The sequence below is a fragment of the Poeciliopsis prolifica genome, unplaced genomic scaffold (assembly GCF_027474105.1).
Source record: "Poeciliopsis prolifica strain line A6 unplaced genomic scaffold, Auburn_PproV2 SCAFFOLD034, whole genome shotgun sequence".
NCBI classification, from domain to species: domain Eukaryota; kingdom Metazoa; phylum Chordata; class Actinopteri; order Cyprinodontiformes; family Poeciliidae; genus Poeciliopsis; species Poeciliopsis prolifica.
Genome location: NW_026562409.1, coordinates 5,116,660 through 5,133,894, shown reverse-complemented (window position 1 = coordinate 5,133,894; position 17,235 = coordinate 5,116,660). Strand labels below are relative to the sequence as shown.

The 17,235-nt window shown below is 37.1% G+C and overlaps 1 protein-coding gene across 1 annotated transcript in view; it reads left to right on the top strand.

The window, feature by feature from the left end:
- LOC129374031 (LIM and SH3 domain protein 1-like) overlaps positions 1–13,878 on the top strand; it is a 32,547-nt gene extending 18,669 nt beyond the window's left edge. The window contains 5 exon segments of the mRNA XM_055052221.1: positions 833–917; positions 6,951–7,058; positions 9,460–9,535; positions 10,741–10,844; positions 11,299–13,878. Of these exon segments, the coding sequence (XP_054908196.1) occupies positions 833–917; positions 6,951–7,058; positions 9,460–9,535; positions 10,741–10,844; positions 11,299–11,472 (547 nt within the window). The 3' untranslated portion in view covers positions 11,473–13,878.
- Positions 13,879–17,235: the final 3,357 nt, after the last annotated feature.

Here is a 17,235-nt window from a genome sequence, read left to right as displayed (position 1 = left end):
CACCAGTAGTAACATCCTGCTGTTGATCATCTGACTCGTGCAACACAAAAAGTGTTTCCAATGTGTTTTTGTGAAATGAATTTTAAAATTTTGATGCAGACAAAAAAAATTGCCTTATCGAGAGAAGAAAACGTATTGAGACAAGAGAGATTTCTTTTTAATTGATGTTTCAATTAAGCAAATTTATTTTTGAAACATCAAATTTTGCTATTATGGGGTCAATGGAAACGCAGCTAGTCTGCACTTACTGCTTAAATCATGTGTTTCAGACAATATTTTCTCTGAATGAAAGGAAGATGTATCTAAAATCATTAAAAAGAAAAAGTCTCCTTCATGCTCTATTGAAGGGAGGGGCCCACAGCATCATTCACACTGTCTGTTTGACCTCGTTGCTGTGTCTGCTGCATGCTGTTTGTCTTCCTGTTATCCCCATAGCACCGTGCCCACAAGTGTGAGAGTGTATTCTTGTGCTTTGTGTTTCTGAAAATCTTTTTCTACACCTGCTATGGCTTGTCTCCAAACTCTGGGACCTTGAGGTTTCCACCCCCCTCCCATCTCAGCCTCTTTCTTGTATTTCTGCTTTTTCAGGCTTCTTTGGCTCTCACTGACAAACCATTGTTAAAGCTGACATGCTTTTTGTCTACAGGCGCTCCTAATTCAACGTCAGTACCACCTTGAATAACAAATGTCTCCACGTTGGGGCCACAGTCTGCACTCTGCTTGATTTATGCTGTTTTTGTCTTAGCAGACGAGGTTTGAGCCTTGCTGTGTCAGAGTGGAAGCTGGTAACTTCATTGATAGTCACTGGTGTCCTCCATGTTTTGTTTTACAGACACTACCCCAAGACAAATTTCACCTGTGTGGCTGATACTCCAGAGAACCTCCGCCTCAAACAGCAGACCAAGATGCAGAGCCAGGTAATCTGGAACTTAGCTAAGCAAAGTACTCATTATTTACCAAATTACCTCACTCACCTTTTTGGAATTTGCAAGTTGCTGGTTGGTTTGGGTTGAGTTATGCTGGTGTTTTCACACATGTCTGTCCTAAGAAGTTACGCTTTGTTGGATATTTCTCATTCCCAGTCGCAGGGTTGAGACTTAACAAACTTTGGAAGTGTTCAACTTCTAAACCAAAAGCTAAACAAACCCACAACTAGCAGTGTTTTGATAAATTGTTGCCTCTCTTTTCTGAATTTTGTTTTTGTCACAGTTAAATGTTTCAGATTATGAAGCAATTTTTTAAAATATTAAGTAAAGATTACAGGAGTAAATACAAAAATTCATTTAACAAAGGGGGAAAAATTATCCAAACTAGAGCTTCACCAGTTGTAGTTTTCTGACCTGCCAAATTTTGGTGATGGTGCTTCTTTTTTCTCGCAAAAAGAGAAAAAACTTGCCAACTTTGTAAGCGAAAAAGTTGGGGAGTTATTTACAGCGCATGATGCTCTATTCGAATAGAGCAAGAAGCAACAGTTTTGTTTTTTTTTTTTGTTTGTTTTGTTTTGTTTTGGTTTTTGTTTTTGTTTTGTTTTTCTTGCTATATATTAGAACAATCCTGCAACTTTTCGACACTATGGAGTCTAAAACTGAAAACGTTTAGGCTAATGTCATATGTCAAGTGTTTGGAAATAATAACTTGGCAGAAAGCACCGTTTTTTTTTTTTTTGGTTGTGTTAGCTTACCCCTACCCTGAATCAAGACTCATCCACAGTAGCAGTCAGGAAAATGTTTATTTTCATGGGAATTACCTGGATGAAGTAGAGGTGATTTACCCATTACTGCTTTTACTGTGTCATAGTCGTAATGTTTGACCCATCACTCTGCGTTTTTGCAATGCTGTCACCAGATAAATTTTGATTTTACTGCTGCAGTTTTCCCCCTGTGTAATTTTCTAGTCCTGTGCCCTATTTGCAAAGAATTAGCATTTCCTAAAAGCCTTGTGGGAAAATTCTCTATCAGGTCTATTTTTATACATTCCCCCAGAATAAATAAACGTGTTTTACTCAAACATATTGGAATTATCCTATCTACTCAAATTAGCCATGACGAGGGGTTGATGCAATAAACATTGCTCTTCCTGTTCAAAGGTTGTGTTCTGCTGCAAAAGCTTTCATTCTGTCATGAGTTACATTTATTATTATTTTGATACTTGAAAAATAAAAATTTTTTACAGACTCAACACACCCCCCACCTTGGCAACAGCACCCGGCTTTAGTAGTAGCACATCAGAGGGCCAAGGAGAATCTGTTTTTCCTCTGCAAAAGTGTGTTCTGACTTCAAAAGAGGTACCTAAAAATATAATAATTCAAAAGTCTATAAAATGATTCAGTCAGCAGTCAGAAGACCTGCCATCTTAGTAAATTGGAAAATGAGTAAAAAGTGGATTTATTTCCTTCCTTGTAGATTCATTACGCGCACATACATTGAGTGGAAAGAAAAACAACAAAAAAATAGCAATTGTTTTGAAAGAATTGTGAACATAATTTAGATTTAGGAATGAGTCTGAAGGTGTGTTGAGTCACTCCCGAACCAGAGACTTCAAAAGATTCTTACCTGGGCCCAGAAAAAAAAGGATGGACTGGGATCTGGCTTGAAAATCAAAGTCCCCAAATGCAGAGGAAATGTGCAGAAAAACACCAAACAAATTGCTTGAAATCCAGTGTGAAATTTCCAAAGTTTGGGATGATTTTCCATTTCATCAGCAGCTTTACTTCCACAGTTTTTCTATGTAATCTGTGGAGTATTGTCAAGAGGAGGATGAGGGCCAACAGTTTATTAAGGCTTACTAGAATGAAGTCATAGAATTACAGGAAAATAAAGTTGTAAGTTTATGAGAATTCAAACACAAGAAATGGCAAAAAAAAAAAATTAAAAACAAGAATGTTGAGCATCTTGTGAAGTTATACTTTTAATCATAGGTGTTACAGATAAGGGAATATTCCCTCTTAACACATCAGCATCAAACTATCAGTACCAGGATTCTGCTGATTGAGGAAGCAGCTGAATCTACTTTGAAGAAAACACACAGACTGAGGTGTTTTTTTTCCCACTAAAACATTTTTTTCCTTACTTTTAAAGACATTCTGAAAAAAATGCATCTTTATTTTGCTAATATTTTGACTATGTCATAGTCATAATGACATAATGAATATTCTCACAATTAAACAAAAACTATTGCAGCCTTGCCCTAATATTTCACCATAAAATTCACAAAATCAATCAAGTTTATTTGTACAGCACAGTCAGAAAACACCATACAGTCAATATTTGAACAAATATCACATTTTTATGAGGGTCATCAATGTTTCATTGAAATAAAAGCCACATTTTCTGTCATTTGTAATTTCTTTTTTCAGAAAAGAAACCAAGAAAACAATTTACTAAAATTGTTTACATACACATTCGGAGTAGAGAGGAATAAAGCAAACGTAAAGACCAAGCTATCTTTCTAATTTAAGCTAATTATCCAGATTTTATTGGAGGGCGTTGGTGTCTGTCTCCTGTCACACCTAAGTGCCTAGAGTCCAGTTAAATAAATCTGATGCAAAACTATTTTGGCACTCAAAAACCTTTGAGGCTGTCATCTGTGGTTTCACTTCTCTTATTGGTGCTGTGGTGATTGACTGTCATTCCTTGGTATTCAAGGAACTTGTTTGTGATTGTTGAAGCTTAGGTGGACAAACTGGCTACAAATGCCTAATCTAGAGACAACCCCTCACCCCCTGAACTTTAAGAGGTATTGCTATATTAATATAGACGGAGAGAAGCAGGAGAAGATGTATAAGAAGCTGTGAAGGAAGCTTGTTTTCTCAGCGTGTAGCAGAGGAGAGAGAGTGTTGTGCTGATAGGAGGGCAGGGCTTATCAAAGTGTTGGTCTAATCCAAATGTCATTGTCAGACACTACAGATGAGACGAGGGGTGTATGTGTGTGTGTGTGTGTGTGTGTGTGTGTGAGAGAGAAAGAAGGGTGTTATGTGGAGTGGGGATGATGGTCATATGGAGAGGGGGGTTAGTGAGGAAACTGTGGGACAGATGGTGTTTTTTCTATGTGGGCCATACATCTAAACATCCCCCATCATAAAGGAAGCATGTATAGTTGAAACCAGATTTTACATACACTGAATAAAAAGACTTTTTTTTTCTCACTGTCTGATGTTAAATCAGACCAAACTGTTGTTGTAGCGTAGTTAGAATTATCAAAATTATTTCTGTTTGTAAATATTAAAAAAAATTGCATACATTTGAAAAGCTTTTTTATTTAACTTCAGTGAGAAAAAGATGTGCATTTTCTTAGTCGTTCTATGTAAAATCATCTGATTTCAACTATATGAAGATTGCAAAGCTTTCTTTTTTTGTTGTTGTTTTTGAATGTTTGGTGTTCCATAAACTGATAATTAGAAATGTTTTCAGTGCCAACACTTAAAAGAAGGAACTTCATTTTCTGCTGAGGTGTCAAAATATATTTGTTCTGAAAATAAAAGTGAAGGTTGTTTTTGAAAAGCTTCCTCTTTGGTGCGGAACGTCTAAGAAAATATTGGAATAACAACTCTTAAAACCCTTTTTCTTTTATTCAAAGGGTTCGTTACATGCAATATTTTAACTTGCCTTTGTATCACTGGAAGAAAGTTGAAAGGACTTGAAGAAAACAGTAACTGTATTCAGCTTCTCATCCCCACCGTTCAGTGCTGTGTTGCTAGAGGAACCCTATTGCTATGGCAGCAGGGTAGAGGTTTGTCACACCTCATTACAAGACTTTGTGGGAGAAAACTGAAAGAAAAAGAGCACAGAAAGAGAGAAATGAAGAAAGCAGACTGAATGAATCGAAGAAGCGATGAACGAGGCAAAAGAGGAGGTGTGCAGGTTAAAGGAGGAGATAAAAGCAAAGTCCCAAGAAAAAGAATGCTGCAGGAATGCAAATGAAAGGAGGAAGGATGAAATAAATGCTTTAGATCTCTAGGAGGAGTTTTTGATGCTGGTAATGTTTTAAAATATGAATGAATGAAAGAGGAAAAGTCGTGGGTGGGGAAAGAAGGCAAAAATGCAGTTGCCTGTAGAGTGAGCAGGGTTGTTGACCCTGAAAGACAAAGGAGATGGGTTTGGGAAATTAAACGAGGCTGGGTCAAGACCGCTTTATTCCTAATGTGTCCCTTTTTCAGGGTTTGAATTTCTGCTGTTGTTATTCTCGTGGTTTTTCGTGGTTGCAGATATCACAGAATACTGACTGAAGCATGGGCGTATCGCGCTGAATCATGTACGCGGTCATATTATATGTGAATCACAGCCATGTCATCTCATCACAAGGCGTCAAAAGATTAAAGGGGGATTGATCAGCAGTCTATTAGGAAGTGTCAACAATTATTTGGACATATGAGAGGGGGGAAGGTGTTTGTTTCCTGGTTGCAAACTGCAGCCATCTCATGCAGGGAGGTTAGACCGAGACTGGGTGCTTCAAAAATGACACCTGGTAATGCCTTCCTGTTTCATCTTCAGCTGGAGCTCTCGGTTTTGAGGCAGAGAAAACTCATTGGTAACTGTTTGTCTTACTGGTGGAGTTGCATGGGCTGGACATTTCCTCCTTTGCCCTCAGGGTCAAAAACCGGTGGGTGGGGTTGGAAATGCTCACTCAAACACCGTTTCACTCACTACCTCTCGTTTTGACCATATATGGTTGCCAACGTGTCCTGTATGGAAGGCCTACACTCCCAAGCAAACAGGAAGTTGACGTCATCACAGAAAAACTGAGCGATACATGCGGGACCCACCTTGTTCTGCTTGCACTTTAAGCACACACAGCTGACTTATCTGCTTTTTATATCGAACATAAATTGGGACTGTTTTAGCAGCACGACTTCCTGGTTTAATAGAAATGTCATAACCATGTTTTAGTGTAATGTTGCACTATAATAGTAACAATGTGTGTCTTTTTGTTTGTTTTATTAAAGACCAATTAGTGCATACATCACAAAAATTAGGGACTAACAAAGGTATTGATAGACAAAATAACCATTAAGATAAGAGAATGAACAAAAAACAGGGTATACATAAAAATGGATATGCGTAGGACGAAGACAAAACACAGAACAGTGTTAGTTAAGCATATATGTAAGTTTCAATTCATCTAAAATTACTCAAATGATTGTGTTTTACTAAAGACAAAGAAGAAATCCTACAACCGCTAAAATGTGACATCTACTCCATTTTAATTTACATTTCATGAAGAAGGAAGTTGTGCTCATGTATTCCTCTTCAGTTTTTTTGTCGTTTTCCGCAGTGGTTGTGCTGCAGCGCCTCCACAGGCGAGGAGGAGAGGAGCAGGTTTTTCAAAGTGTTTGGTTCGTTTCTCACAGTGCAGTGTGAAAGCGGACCACACCAGCTGAAATATCTCCAAGGCAATGAAGGCTTTGTTTCAGAACAAGTCCTGGACTTGAAACTTTAGAAAAATCTCTGCCACTCACATAACCCCTAGACGATAGGATTTTGTGTTTTAATTTGGAGAAACACTTTGTGATATTTGTTCTGCTAAGCAATTTGAATAGTTTGCTTTGTTCATTGTAAACAGCTGCGAGTTTGTACATTTTGCCAAGTGTTCCACTTTGTAACATTTTAAATTGTTGTTGTTTTCTAATAGTGTGAAACTGTAATAAATCCAGCCGGAGAACAATTTTCCTGCATCTATAAAAGTCTTTTATTAGCACAATAAAACCCAGATCTGACCCATTACAAACACAGGAACCAAGTGGTTATGAGGTGGAAGCTAATCCCAACTATCTGCTTTCTGCTAGAAATTTCTTTTGCTGAAAGAATCTAGGTCAAAGCATCCATAAATTATAATCTGCTCTCTATTTGTTTACACACAAGCATCCATTTGGAGCAATTTTTTTCCCCCAAAACGTATGTTCCACACTTGCCGATTTTTAATTGTTTCCTCCTTTCTGACATCTTGTTGCGCAGGTTCACTACAAGGAGGACTTTGAGAAGAATAAGGGCAAAGGTTTTAGCGTGGTCGCCGACACGCCAGAGCTGCAGAGAATTAAGAAAACGCAGGACCAGATCAGCAATGTAAGTCTTGACAGCAAACTTTCTCATGCAAAATCGAAGCTAAAATTAGCTTGTTGGTTTCTTTTATTAAATATTCTAACCTCAAGCTTAGTCTTCTAAGGCTTGTTAGGTGTTATATTTCTTTGAGTCATCAGAGGAAACTGCAGAAACAGACATTTAGAATAGAATAGAATTCAACTTTATTGTCATTGCACTGTCACATCTACAAAGCAACAAAATGTAGTTTGCATCTATCCAGAAGTGCTATACAAGATATAAATATTTATAAACATTGTTATTGCTATTGTTGTTTTTCAAGATTTTATTTAATCAAGTTTCACAGAAAAATCTGCAATTATTGAACCAGAAATGGATGGGAACCCATTGCACTCTAGTACTTTTAAAACTGCTTCAAGAGATGAAAATCTAGGATTTTTCATAAGTTGTACCTTCTCTCACCTCTTTTCTTCCACTAAAATTGTTGATTTACCATTTTTGTGTGAAAACAGGACTGGAAATGCATCAAATGTTGACTTCCTTTCCTCAGTCTCTTCTCAAAATCCTCCACAAAGGCCTTTATTTTCATGTGAAACAGATTCGCACACAAAACACATCATTACACACAACTGGCTCTGCACCGGCCTCACTAATGACATAATTAGTGTTGAGGGTGATGGGTAATTGCTGCTTTCATGCAATGAAAGATCCTGCTTGTCTGAGATCAAGGAAGTGTTTACGGGTGGGAGCGATGCACATATATATTACATGTATATATGGATGTACACACACAAGCCACATCTGTTTAACAGAAACACTGATGGGGTTCTGAGTGAAGTGCTTTTAGTTAAAACTGATCAGACATCTGCTTGCAATCAGTCTGTCATTTGCAGCCGATCATTAAAGAAGAGCTACACTTTCCTGCTGTTTTGTGAGTTTTTTCTCATTTCCTCCATGAAACACATCTTCTGTTAAACAGTGAGAATGGAGAACTATATATCTGAGGAGTTTTACTTATCGCATTAAATCCACACAGAAACTATCTGTCCAACCTGCTCCCTCAAAATAAGCTAAAATAATCTCCCTCACACACTCTCTTAGCATATTGCTCTCAACAACAGTGACTGTGTTGTCTCACTCACTAGCTTCACTGTTCTTGGACAAACACTGTCCTCCCATCCAGTCTGTGAATACACTCTTTGCTAATGCCGGCAGCACAGTGAGCCTTTTGAGATGGGGGCGTTTGAATCTCAACCCAGACACTGTGAGTCAGTCTGTTACCAGCCTGGTAATAAGAGGGGTGGGTTATTCAGCCTCAGTGTCATCACTCTAGTGTGTTTTTTATCATGCAAAGCAGAGGTTGCCAATATTTATCAGTTATTGACTTGCAGAAGTATTGATGCATTCTAGAATGCTGCAAACAAACTTCAATGCATTTTTATTGGGATTTTCAGTGATAAAGCAACAAAAAGTTGCACAGCTTCCTTTTTTTAAACCGTTAAGAAAATAAAAAACTGATAAGATGCAGCAAATAAAGTAGACAGATTTGTTTTCATCATACACCCACACTTGACTAGAATATTGCACATTTTCTGTGTTATAAGAAAGTTTTCAAATTTGTTTAGGCCCAGTTTGATAAATTTATTTGGTCACTTTCTTTCAAAATGCTTGCTATAGTTAGCCAAGCTTAATAAATTAGATCAAGGCTAATTTGGGTGCAGAAAAGTCAACTTCTCAGTAAAAGTCTCAGGATAGACGTGGTTATAATTATCAAAGTTTGGTTATTAAAAGACAAATACTTCACATTTTCCACTGCACAAAAACCATATCTGTAATTATTTTACTCTGATTTTAAAATAAAAAGTTTAATAACAAAATTTGCATCGTTATTGTTGGGGTTGGGGCACAAAAGCTTAGTCCAAGGGCCCTAAATGGCCCCCAAGCTGCACTTTGAACACCCTTATTTAATTAAATAATCCAATTGATTCTTGAAATGTGATGATGGGTGACCTCAATCTACCTAAAAATCATCTTGTGTGTGCAAAGCTGCATGCCGCATTAAGTCGTATCTGTAAAGACGACATAATGAGATAAGAGATAAGTCTTCTTTCATGTATTTTACTTTTTTTAAGTGCTTTTGCTTCATAATGTGTGTGGGTTGTCGTGCAACTCTGACCTCACAATACTTCCGGCTGTGGAGATGTCATTTCCTCTAAGCATCAAGCTGCTTCCCCAGCCGTGGCAGCACGTAGCGCACCCCACCTATCAGCAGAGGGAGAAACTAAAACACAGGAAATGGGAGCCCTCTGGTGGTTGGAAAATAAACTGACAGGCTGTGCAGGGGGAAAAAACTCCATGAAAGATTGAATTTGACGGTGCATTGTCCATGGCTGATGTGAGCTGACTCACCGTTTGTGTGTTTCAGATCAAATATCATGAGGATTTTGAGAAGATGAAGACTGGAGCAGATGCTCCATATCAGCCTAGCAACCCCAACCAAGGTATTTATCCTGCAACTCCACACATAAATAATCAGACAAGCGGTCAGAAGTTTTGCTTCAGAGCAATTTCCTGCTTTTTTTTTTTTTTTGATAGATTCACTCACTTCCCCCTCTTTCAGGGGTTTTTGTTGCAACTTGTTCATCGCCCAGCTATAAATAACTGCATTGCTGCACTCGTTTCACAATCTGGATGGCAATCATAGTACCACTTTAAATTGTTTAAACCTCTACTCTTATTGCTCAAGTGTTCAGTTAGAAACTTTGGGATAATAAGCATGAAAAGAAAATACTGACACAACCTATTCATTTGTGGAGCCCCGTAGGTGATCTGGCAGAAAATAAATGTTTCTTCTGTGTTTCCTTGCAAAATTTTTGAATTTCCCATGTACTCGTTTTTTTCATGCAGCATCTTGAATACCGAAAGTCTTTCTGCTGCAATATTTTTCTGTGTACATTAAAATTTGTGAGATATCTGAAGTGTCAGATCTTTAAATGTGCACAATCTTAGGTGCAAAAAGCAAAACAGGTCAGTCATGTCTCAGACATGCACAGAATTTGTCTGTAAGAAGGAAAACAGTTTTGATTGTGTCTTTTTCATATCGGTAGTCTAAATGGTTAATGAAGGTCCGTTTTCATGCACAATCCCTTCTCCATCTTACACAAACCTTAAACACAGTTAAAAAATGGATTTTCAACCAGTTTCTGCACCAAAGACTTAAGATTGTACATACACATTTTCAGAGGCTTTTTAAAGGTGAACATCTGTGCAATTTTAAATTGGCATTTGTTATCACTATGGCTGCATTTGCTAGTTGACTGCAAAGGAACGCAAAAGAAAAAATGCAGCAGCTTAGTGGAAAAGATCCAGCATGATGAGTCAGACGGCTGGTTTATTTTACATGCTTGATTTGCAAATTCAAACAGAGATGTATTGTTTAGATGTTGAGCAACAGGAAAGTTAGCAGGTTGCCTTGACTTGCTGTCTTTCTATTTTTTTTCAATCCATCATTCTCTAAAAGAAGCAGTAAATCCAAACTGTAAGACATTTAGAAGGTATTTGTCTTTGAATGTGCACATTTACAGCCTCCTACCACAGCAGATTCCTGCACAGCTCCCAGCAGGTGCTGTGCTTCAGATTTAGCTCTCAGGAATTAGCTTGCAGCTCATTAATGTGCCCTCCTTCACCTTTCTTCTCCTTTTATCAGGATCTTACCAACAGCCTGCAGCCTCCCAGAACTACCACCACTATGAGCCCACTCCTGAACCAGTGCGCCAGGCGGCAGCTGCTGCTCCTCCTCCCAGTTCTGGGGTGAGAGCATTAGCGCATTTCATTTAAAAATGTTTTATTTCTGCTTTGGACTGTAACTCATAGATTAAACAGTTAATCTATCAGTTATTCTCACCATTAATCGGTTATCCGGACAATTAAAACTAGTTTGTTTTCTGTTTGACGCCTTCTTTTCTGGAAAAAAAAAGAAGCAAATTTTCAGTTTCCTGATGGAAAACCTGATTATAATTACTTTGTTTTATATTTTAAAATCTTTTGGCACTTTTTAAGACGATGCTGTCATAACTCTACAATTAATAAATATTTTTTTATATTAATTTCTATTTAAACAATTGCAAGTCTGTTAAACTTTAGAACCAGGAAGTGAGCATTTCATATTTGAATCTCTTGTGACAGATTGCTGCTGGCACATTTGCAGATTTTGTATTCTCTGGCAAACTGACTTTTATTCTATTTTATATTTTTTCGCCTGCAGAAGCGATACAGAGCAGTGTACGACTACAATGCTGCCGATGACGACGAGGTGTCTTTCATGGACGGCGACATAATCGTAGATGTGCAGCAGATAGACGAAGGCTGGATGTACGGCCGCGTGGAGCGCACCGGCCAGCAGGGCATGCTGCCCTCCAACTACGTGGATCAATGTTGAATGATCGAGGGGAGGAAGTAAAGTAAAAGAGAGGAGAGAAAGAAGGAAAGAAAAGGATGGAGGGAAAGAAGGAAAGGAAAAGCCCAGTGCCATCTCATCTTAACACCGCTTTATCTTAATTTTACTCTGGTCCCTTAAAAAGAAAAAAAAAAAAAAAAAAAAAAGAACCTGTCCTGCGACCTTTACCCTCCTCCGCTCTGCATCCCTGCTTTGCTCTCACTGTCCGCCAGCCTGCTTCATGTCTGTCCGTCTGTGCCGAAGTCTCTGCTTCCTCTCTGTCCGCTCACATTGAGATAAACTCGTCACAGATAAAACATCATGTCACACGGCGACATCACTTACCAAACCTGACGCGCATAAACACAGAGAAAAATACAAACTAAAGTTCCCAGCAGTCAGTCAAACTTCAAATATCCTGTAAAAACAAAAGTTTTCGACTTTATTATGGAGCTCAATCTTTGTCAGACTGGAAACAGTGTTTTATCTCAGTCTGTTAGTTATTAGCTTGAATATTTTTTCTTTTTATTTAACTTTTTGGTTTTTTTTTTACTTGTGCACATTCCTTTAACTTCAAGCTCTGTGGCACCAATCAGCCTCGCAGAACAGAGAGGTTTAAACGTAAAAGGATCTTAAACGTATCGGGTTTGCTGGGTGTTTGCTGTGAAACTGGAATATTAGTCTAACTGAAGAGCCCCTCCTGCCGCTCACACACAGGAGGGATCAGGGACAAGTTAGGGAACAAAACCTCTCAAATCCACCTCGACTTAGTGCGATTATACTGTGCATACGCCCTTATTCCTGTTTTTGGAGCTCCAAATATTTATCTGTTTATTAGAAGAAGAAGAAGAAAAAAAGTTCCCCCGATATTAGAAAAATCACTAATAAAGAAATGGTTTTATAAAAGTGAGGGCCAAGCACAACTTTGTATTGTGATTTTCTTAATTTTATTTTTGTTCTCCACTGTTTGTGTGAAACATTCCAGTCATTTATTTCTATTTAATGTGAGAAAAATCCTTTGCTGTGTTAAATGTTATCTCTTTTTGTTCTTCCTTTGCTCGTCTTATTTTTTTTTAATTGAAACGGTTGATGTGTTTAAATAAAGTAAACAATTGGTTTTGGGACCCAAAACAATAGAGTTTATCATGATACTGGATCAGGTGTTGGAGTTGGGATATTTTTGATTAAATGTTATTTTTCAGCTCTATCTTACGGGTCGATCCGAAACCTCTTTTTAAATGTTATTTTTAAATCTTCTGCCTACAAATGAAATAATTAAGGTTTTCTGTTTATGAGCTCAATTTTGAGCCTTTCACACTCAAACTTTAACAGAAAGATGCTCGCTTGCGTCTGGCTTCCCCTTTTCTCGCCCATAATGCACTGTGAGCGTCACAGATTCGAGCGAATAGAGTGGGGCAGGCGCGAAGGGGTCAGGGGTCAAACTTGTTCAGCTTTGTTGACAACAATTTCATTATGTAGCTAGCATACATTGTATAAATGTATGTGCATCATAAAGTGCTCTGGGAAGTGGCTTGCCTGCAGGAGAAGATGGTTTATAAATATATTTTTTTTGCAAATACGGGGCAGTAATTTAATTTTAAAAGTCAACTCATGGAAAAGTTAGTGACGAACATCCTCGAGATCTCAAATCTGCGACATGACGTTTCAGATGAAAAACGAGCACTGGATCAGATAAAAACATCTTCACCGTGTTCATAGATCATGTGATTGAACTCAAATTTTCCTCAACTGAAGAAGAAATGGAGGACATGATTTCAGGCCTAATAGTTTCTCAGTTATTTCTCCATTTCTCTGCTGATTACGTCGAGTCCAGCTTGTTTTGTCCCCAGGGTGCGACCGTCGGTTTGGATGACGGGGTTGTTTGAATGTGGCTCAGGCCGGATTTGCAAAGTGTTATGATGGAAGCGTTTGGGGTTTTGACAGGGGACAGACGCGCTCTTCCTCCCAGCTTGTGGCGCAGGGCAAGTTGAGCTAAATGCCTCTCCTGCACCCTGACTTCACTACTGATCCGTACGCCGCTCCTCCCAGTTTGTATCTTTTTCCTCCTTTCCTGCTGCAGAGCCTCTTTCCTTCAGCCTTCGTCTATCATACTGGTTATATACTGTAGACTTCTCAGAGTGAAATTATGTTTATCCACAGTTGCAGGTTCAGCACCCTGGACAAGTTTTGTGCATTCCATATTAAACTGTTTTTGTTTTTGGTATGATTTTGTTATTAAATGGGGGGGAAAAAAGAGGATGTCTCATGCATATTGTCATACACGTGTGTATTGAAAAGTCAAAATACTCAGATTAAGGACCTGATCTCATCTCCTGTTGCCCTGTTACAGCACTTCAAATTGTACTTATGATTCTGCAGATTCAATAAAATGTCATTTTTTTTCTCAGACTCCTGTTTGTGCTTTGTCACCACTTTCAATCTCCTACAAACAAATCTTTTTGCAATTTGCATGTCGGCCAAAGGACAAAATTTTGTCTGATTTGATCAGAGCAACTCCTTCCATGTTCTAATAGATTTCTTTCAGTTATAATTGGTTTCCCCCATAAAATATAAATCTGAAGCTTTTTGTGTGTTATGAATTAAATTTTGCAAAGCATAAAACATTCTATATGAAGGCCTTGCAAACTTTATAACCGAAAGAGACATTTTGCTCCCAGAACAGCCAAATAAAATTTCCATGCAGCTGCAAATGTTACAGATGTGGCTACAGCGAATAATTATTTTAGTAATTGATTACTTAATTTATTATTCTGATGGTCAAGCAGATAAAATCCACATTAGAAGTTTTTTTTTCTAAGGTTCTCTTAGGTTTTTTTCGTGCACCTAATGTCTCTGGAATATTTTTGCCTGCTTGCAACGTCTGTATTTTACTCAATATGTTTTTGTTTTTATGTAATTATAGGCCAATCTTTTAATTAAATACTGAAAAAAAAATTAATGACCAATTTATCTTTTTGTCCAAGATGAGGCAGGTAAAAATAGCCACACCAAAACAAAAAAAAAAAACTCATGCATTCAAAATAAACTGAATTAAAAACCCAGATGCAAGTCAGTTAATTTTGTTTTCCATTAGCCTTAAATATAACAATAATAATGACTTATTGTTAAAGGTTATTGCTTATTTAGTCATTATTGTGGTAAAGTATTTCAAATTTGCTGCTAAAATATATTAGAATTATTTTTAATATGTGACATTAAATATGAGTAAAACATTTTAATCAAGTTTTTTTTCTATGTATTCTGAGCAACTGGTGCTGTAAATATTCACATATTTATTCATTTTATTAATGTTTTATCAACCGTTTGTTCATACGTTTAATAAATATTAAAAACAAGGAGCCGGACTTTGATCCACGGAAGAAAAATTAAAGCTTCTTTGTCTCGGAAGTGGGCGTGGTCTTTTCCCCGAGCTCCGCCCGAAGTGTTCCGATCTTCTCCGATTCCTTCTCAGGCGTTGCAGCTGCGCGTTCTCGCATCTTCACTCTCCATCCCGCGGCTCTGCCACAATGGTGGACATTCTGGTGTTGATGTTTTTCGCCGTCATGGGTCTCGTCTTCCTCTCCTACATCATCTACATGCTCTGATGAGGCGATGAGTTTTGTCCCTCCTGCTTACCGTCATGCACAAAGGCAAGTTGCTGCTGCGCTTGTTTAAAAAAAGGCGTAACAAATGGCATGCATGATGTAGAAGGCCTACATCGCTTAAATACTAACAGAGAGATTTAAAAATAAAGTTATTCCACTATAAATTTCTCAAAAAGCTGAAGCAGCTGCCCAGAAATGTCTCCTGTATTGAATGGTTAATATTATTTGACTGTTTTAATGTTATTGATACATAATATTTATCAGAGCTACCTGAAAAATCAAAAGAATTGGCCAATATTTATTAATATTAATTACTGATTACAGCTCAAATCACTGATTTTACCAGATACTAGTAGTTTATGCCTTTAGAGTTGATCCCAAATCCATTCATGTCAGATTTAGGTTTACAGTATAATGCTGTATTAGGGCTGCAGTAAATAAAAAAATGAGTCAATTTCCTCCAAAAAAATAAAGAAAAAAAAAACTCTAATATTTTCCAAAAAATTTCAAGTAAATATTTGAGTTTGATCAGTCCCAAATTTTCTAGGATTACTGAAGTTTTAAATTTCTCTGTTTCTAAATTAGAAAAATGTTGACTTTTCAAATTTAGAGATTTTTTCTAAAAGTTTAATTTCTTTGACTTTGAAATCTTAAATTTCCAAGTTTTCTTTATTGAAAATATCTTAGATTGATTTTAAAAGCTCTGAAATTTTTCTAGATTTCTGACTTTAATCTGGAAATTATTGAATTTTTTCAAAGCTAATTTTTGCATCTTTTTTTAATGTCTGCAACTCAGATTAGGTTTATTTGTCAGATTGATAGTGCCTTTTGAAAATAACTTTAGAGAGGTATTAACCACACTTTAAGCCCACATTAATATATCACATGTGTTTTTTAATGTAGTGATATAACCTAATTTTAAAGGTCGTGTTTTCTTAAGAAAAAAAGGCTTTATGGAAATAAAAATAAAAAGAGTTTTTTTAAGATTTCAAACATGAAGAAAGATAACTCTTTTTAAATTTCTTCTACATTTTTAGCTACAGGAGACCAAAAAAACTGGCATTAATTCATGTTTGTTATTTAAACAAAATACTATATTTACATTTTTGTTTTGTTTTTAACTCAGTGCTATGTATCATATGACAAACCTCGATGCTTTGTTTTCTCACATAAAGCCTGACCTTGTTCGTAATTTTCAGACTGAAGAACCTTCATGCCGGTCATGATGTTTCCCCTCTCAGATGGAACATGGGGAACCCAGAGGGAGACGAATGGACAACACCTTTCTGTCTAATATTATTATTTTTCCAACATCTGTGGCCTCACCTCATCTCCTACAATCCAGTTAATCCATCAGTATGAATTTAGGATGATTTCTTTATTAATATTAGCAACAAATTATGCTGTGTCAAAAATAGCTAATGTATTGGTTTTGTTCCATCTGGCAGAAAAATCCTTGTTTATTGGTATTCATGATGTGTTTACAGATGCACTGATAATCAGCTAAGCTATGTTTCACATAGTGTTAATTAAAGATGATTTAAATACAATAAATTGCCTCTTTATTGATTAATTTTAAGGTAAAGTTGAGTTGAGCTAATGCTAGACATTAGCTAGTGCTAATGCTAAGTTGACAGCTGTCCACTTAGCTGGACCAGGGACGCATCCAGTTCTACAATACAACATTCAACCAAGTCCAAAAGGACTCTAAAGAAGACTGGAACTTTTTTATCCTGTTCAATTTTGAAATTTAAAAATCAATTCCTTGGTCTTTCATTTGTATTTCTTTCTTTGTGTGTGTGTGTGTGTGTGTGTGTGTGTGTGTGTGTGTGTGTGTGTGTGTGTGTGTGTGTGTGTGTGTTTGCCTGGTGCCAAACTCATCGATCAGTGAAAACCATGTGAAAGAGCATGGTTGAGTGCTATACCGTGAGTCTTCACCAGGGGGCGATAAAGTCCGCCGTTAATTCTAAATAATCCTTTGGCAAAAATGGTTTCGACAGGTTTGAGTAATTGACTACGCCTTCTGTGTCTGTTGATTTTGGGGTAGAAAATGAACAGAAATAGAAAGGCATTCATCTGAAAAATGACATTTTGTACATTTTTGGTTAAATTATTAGTCTGCTAGTTTGCTCTTTGAGCTAATGGCTTTTTATTGAATCTG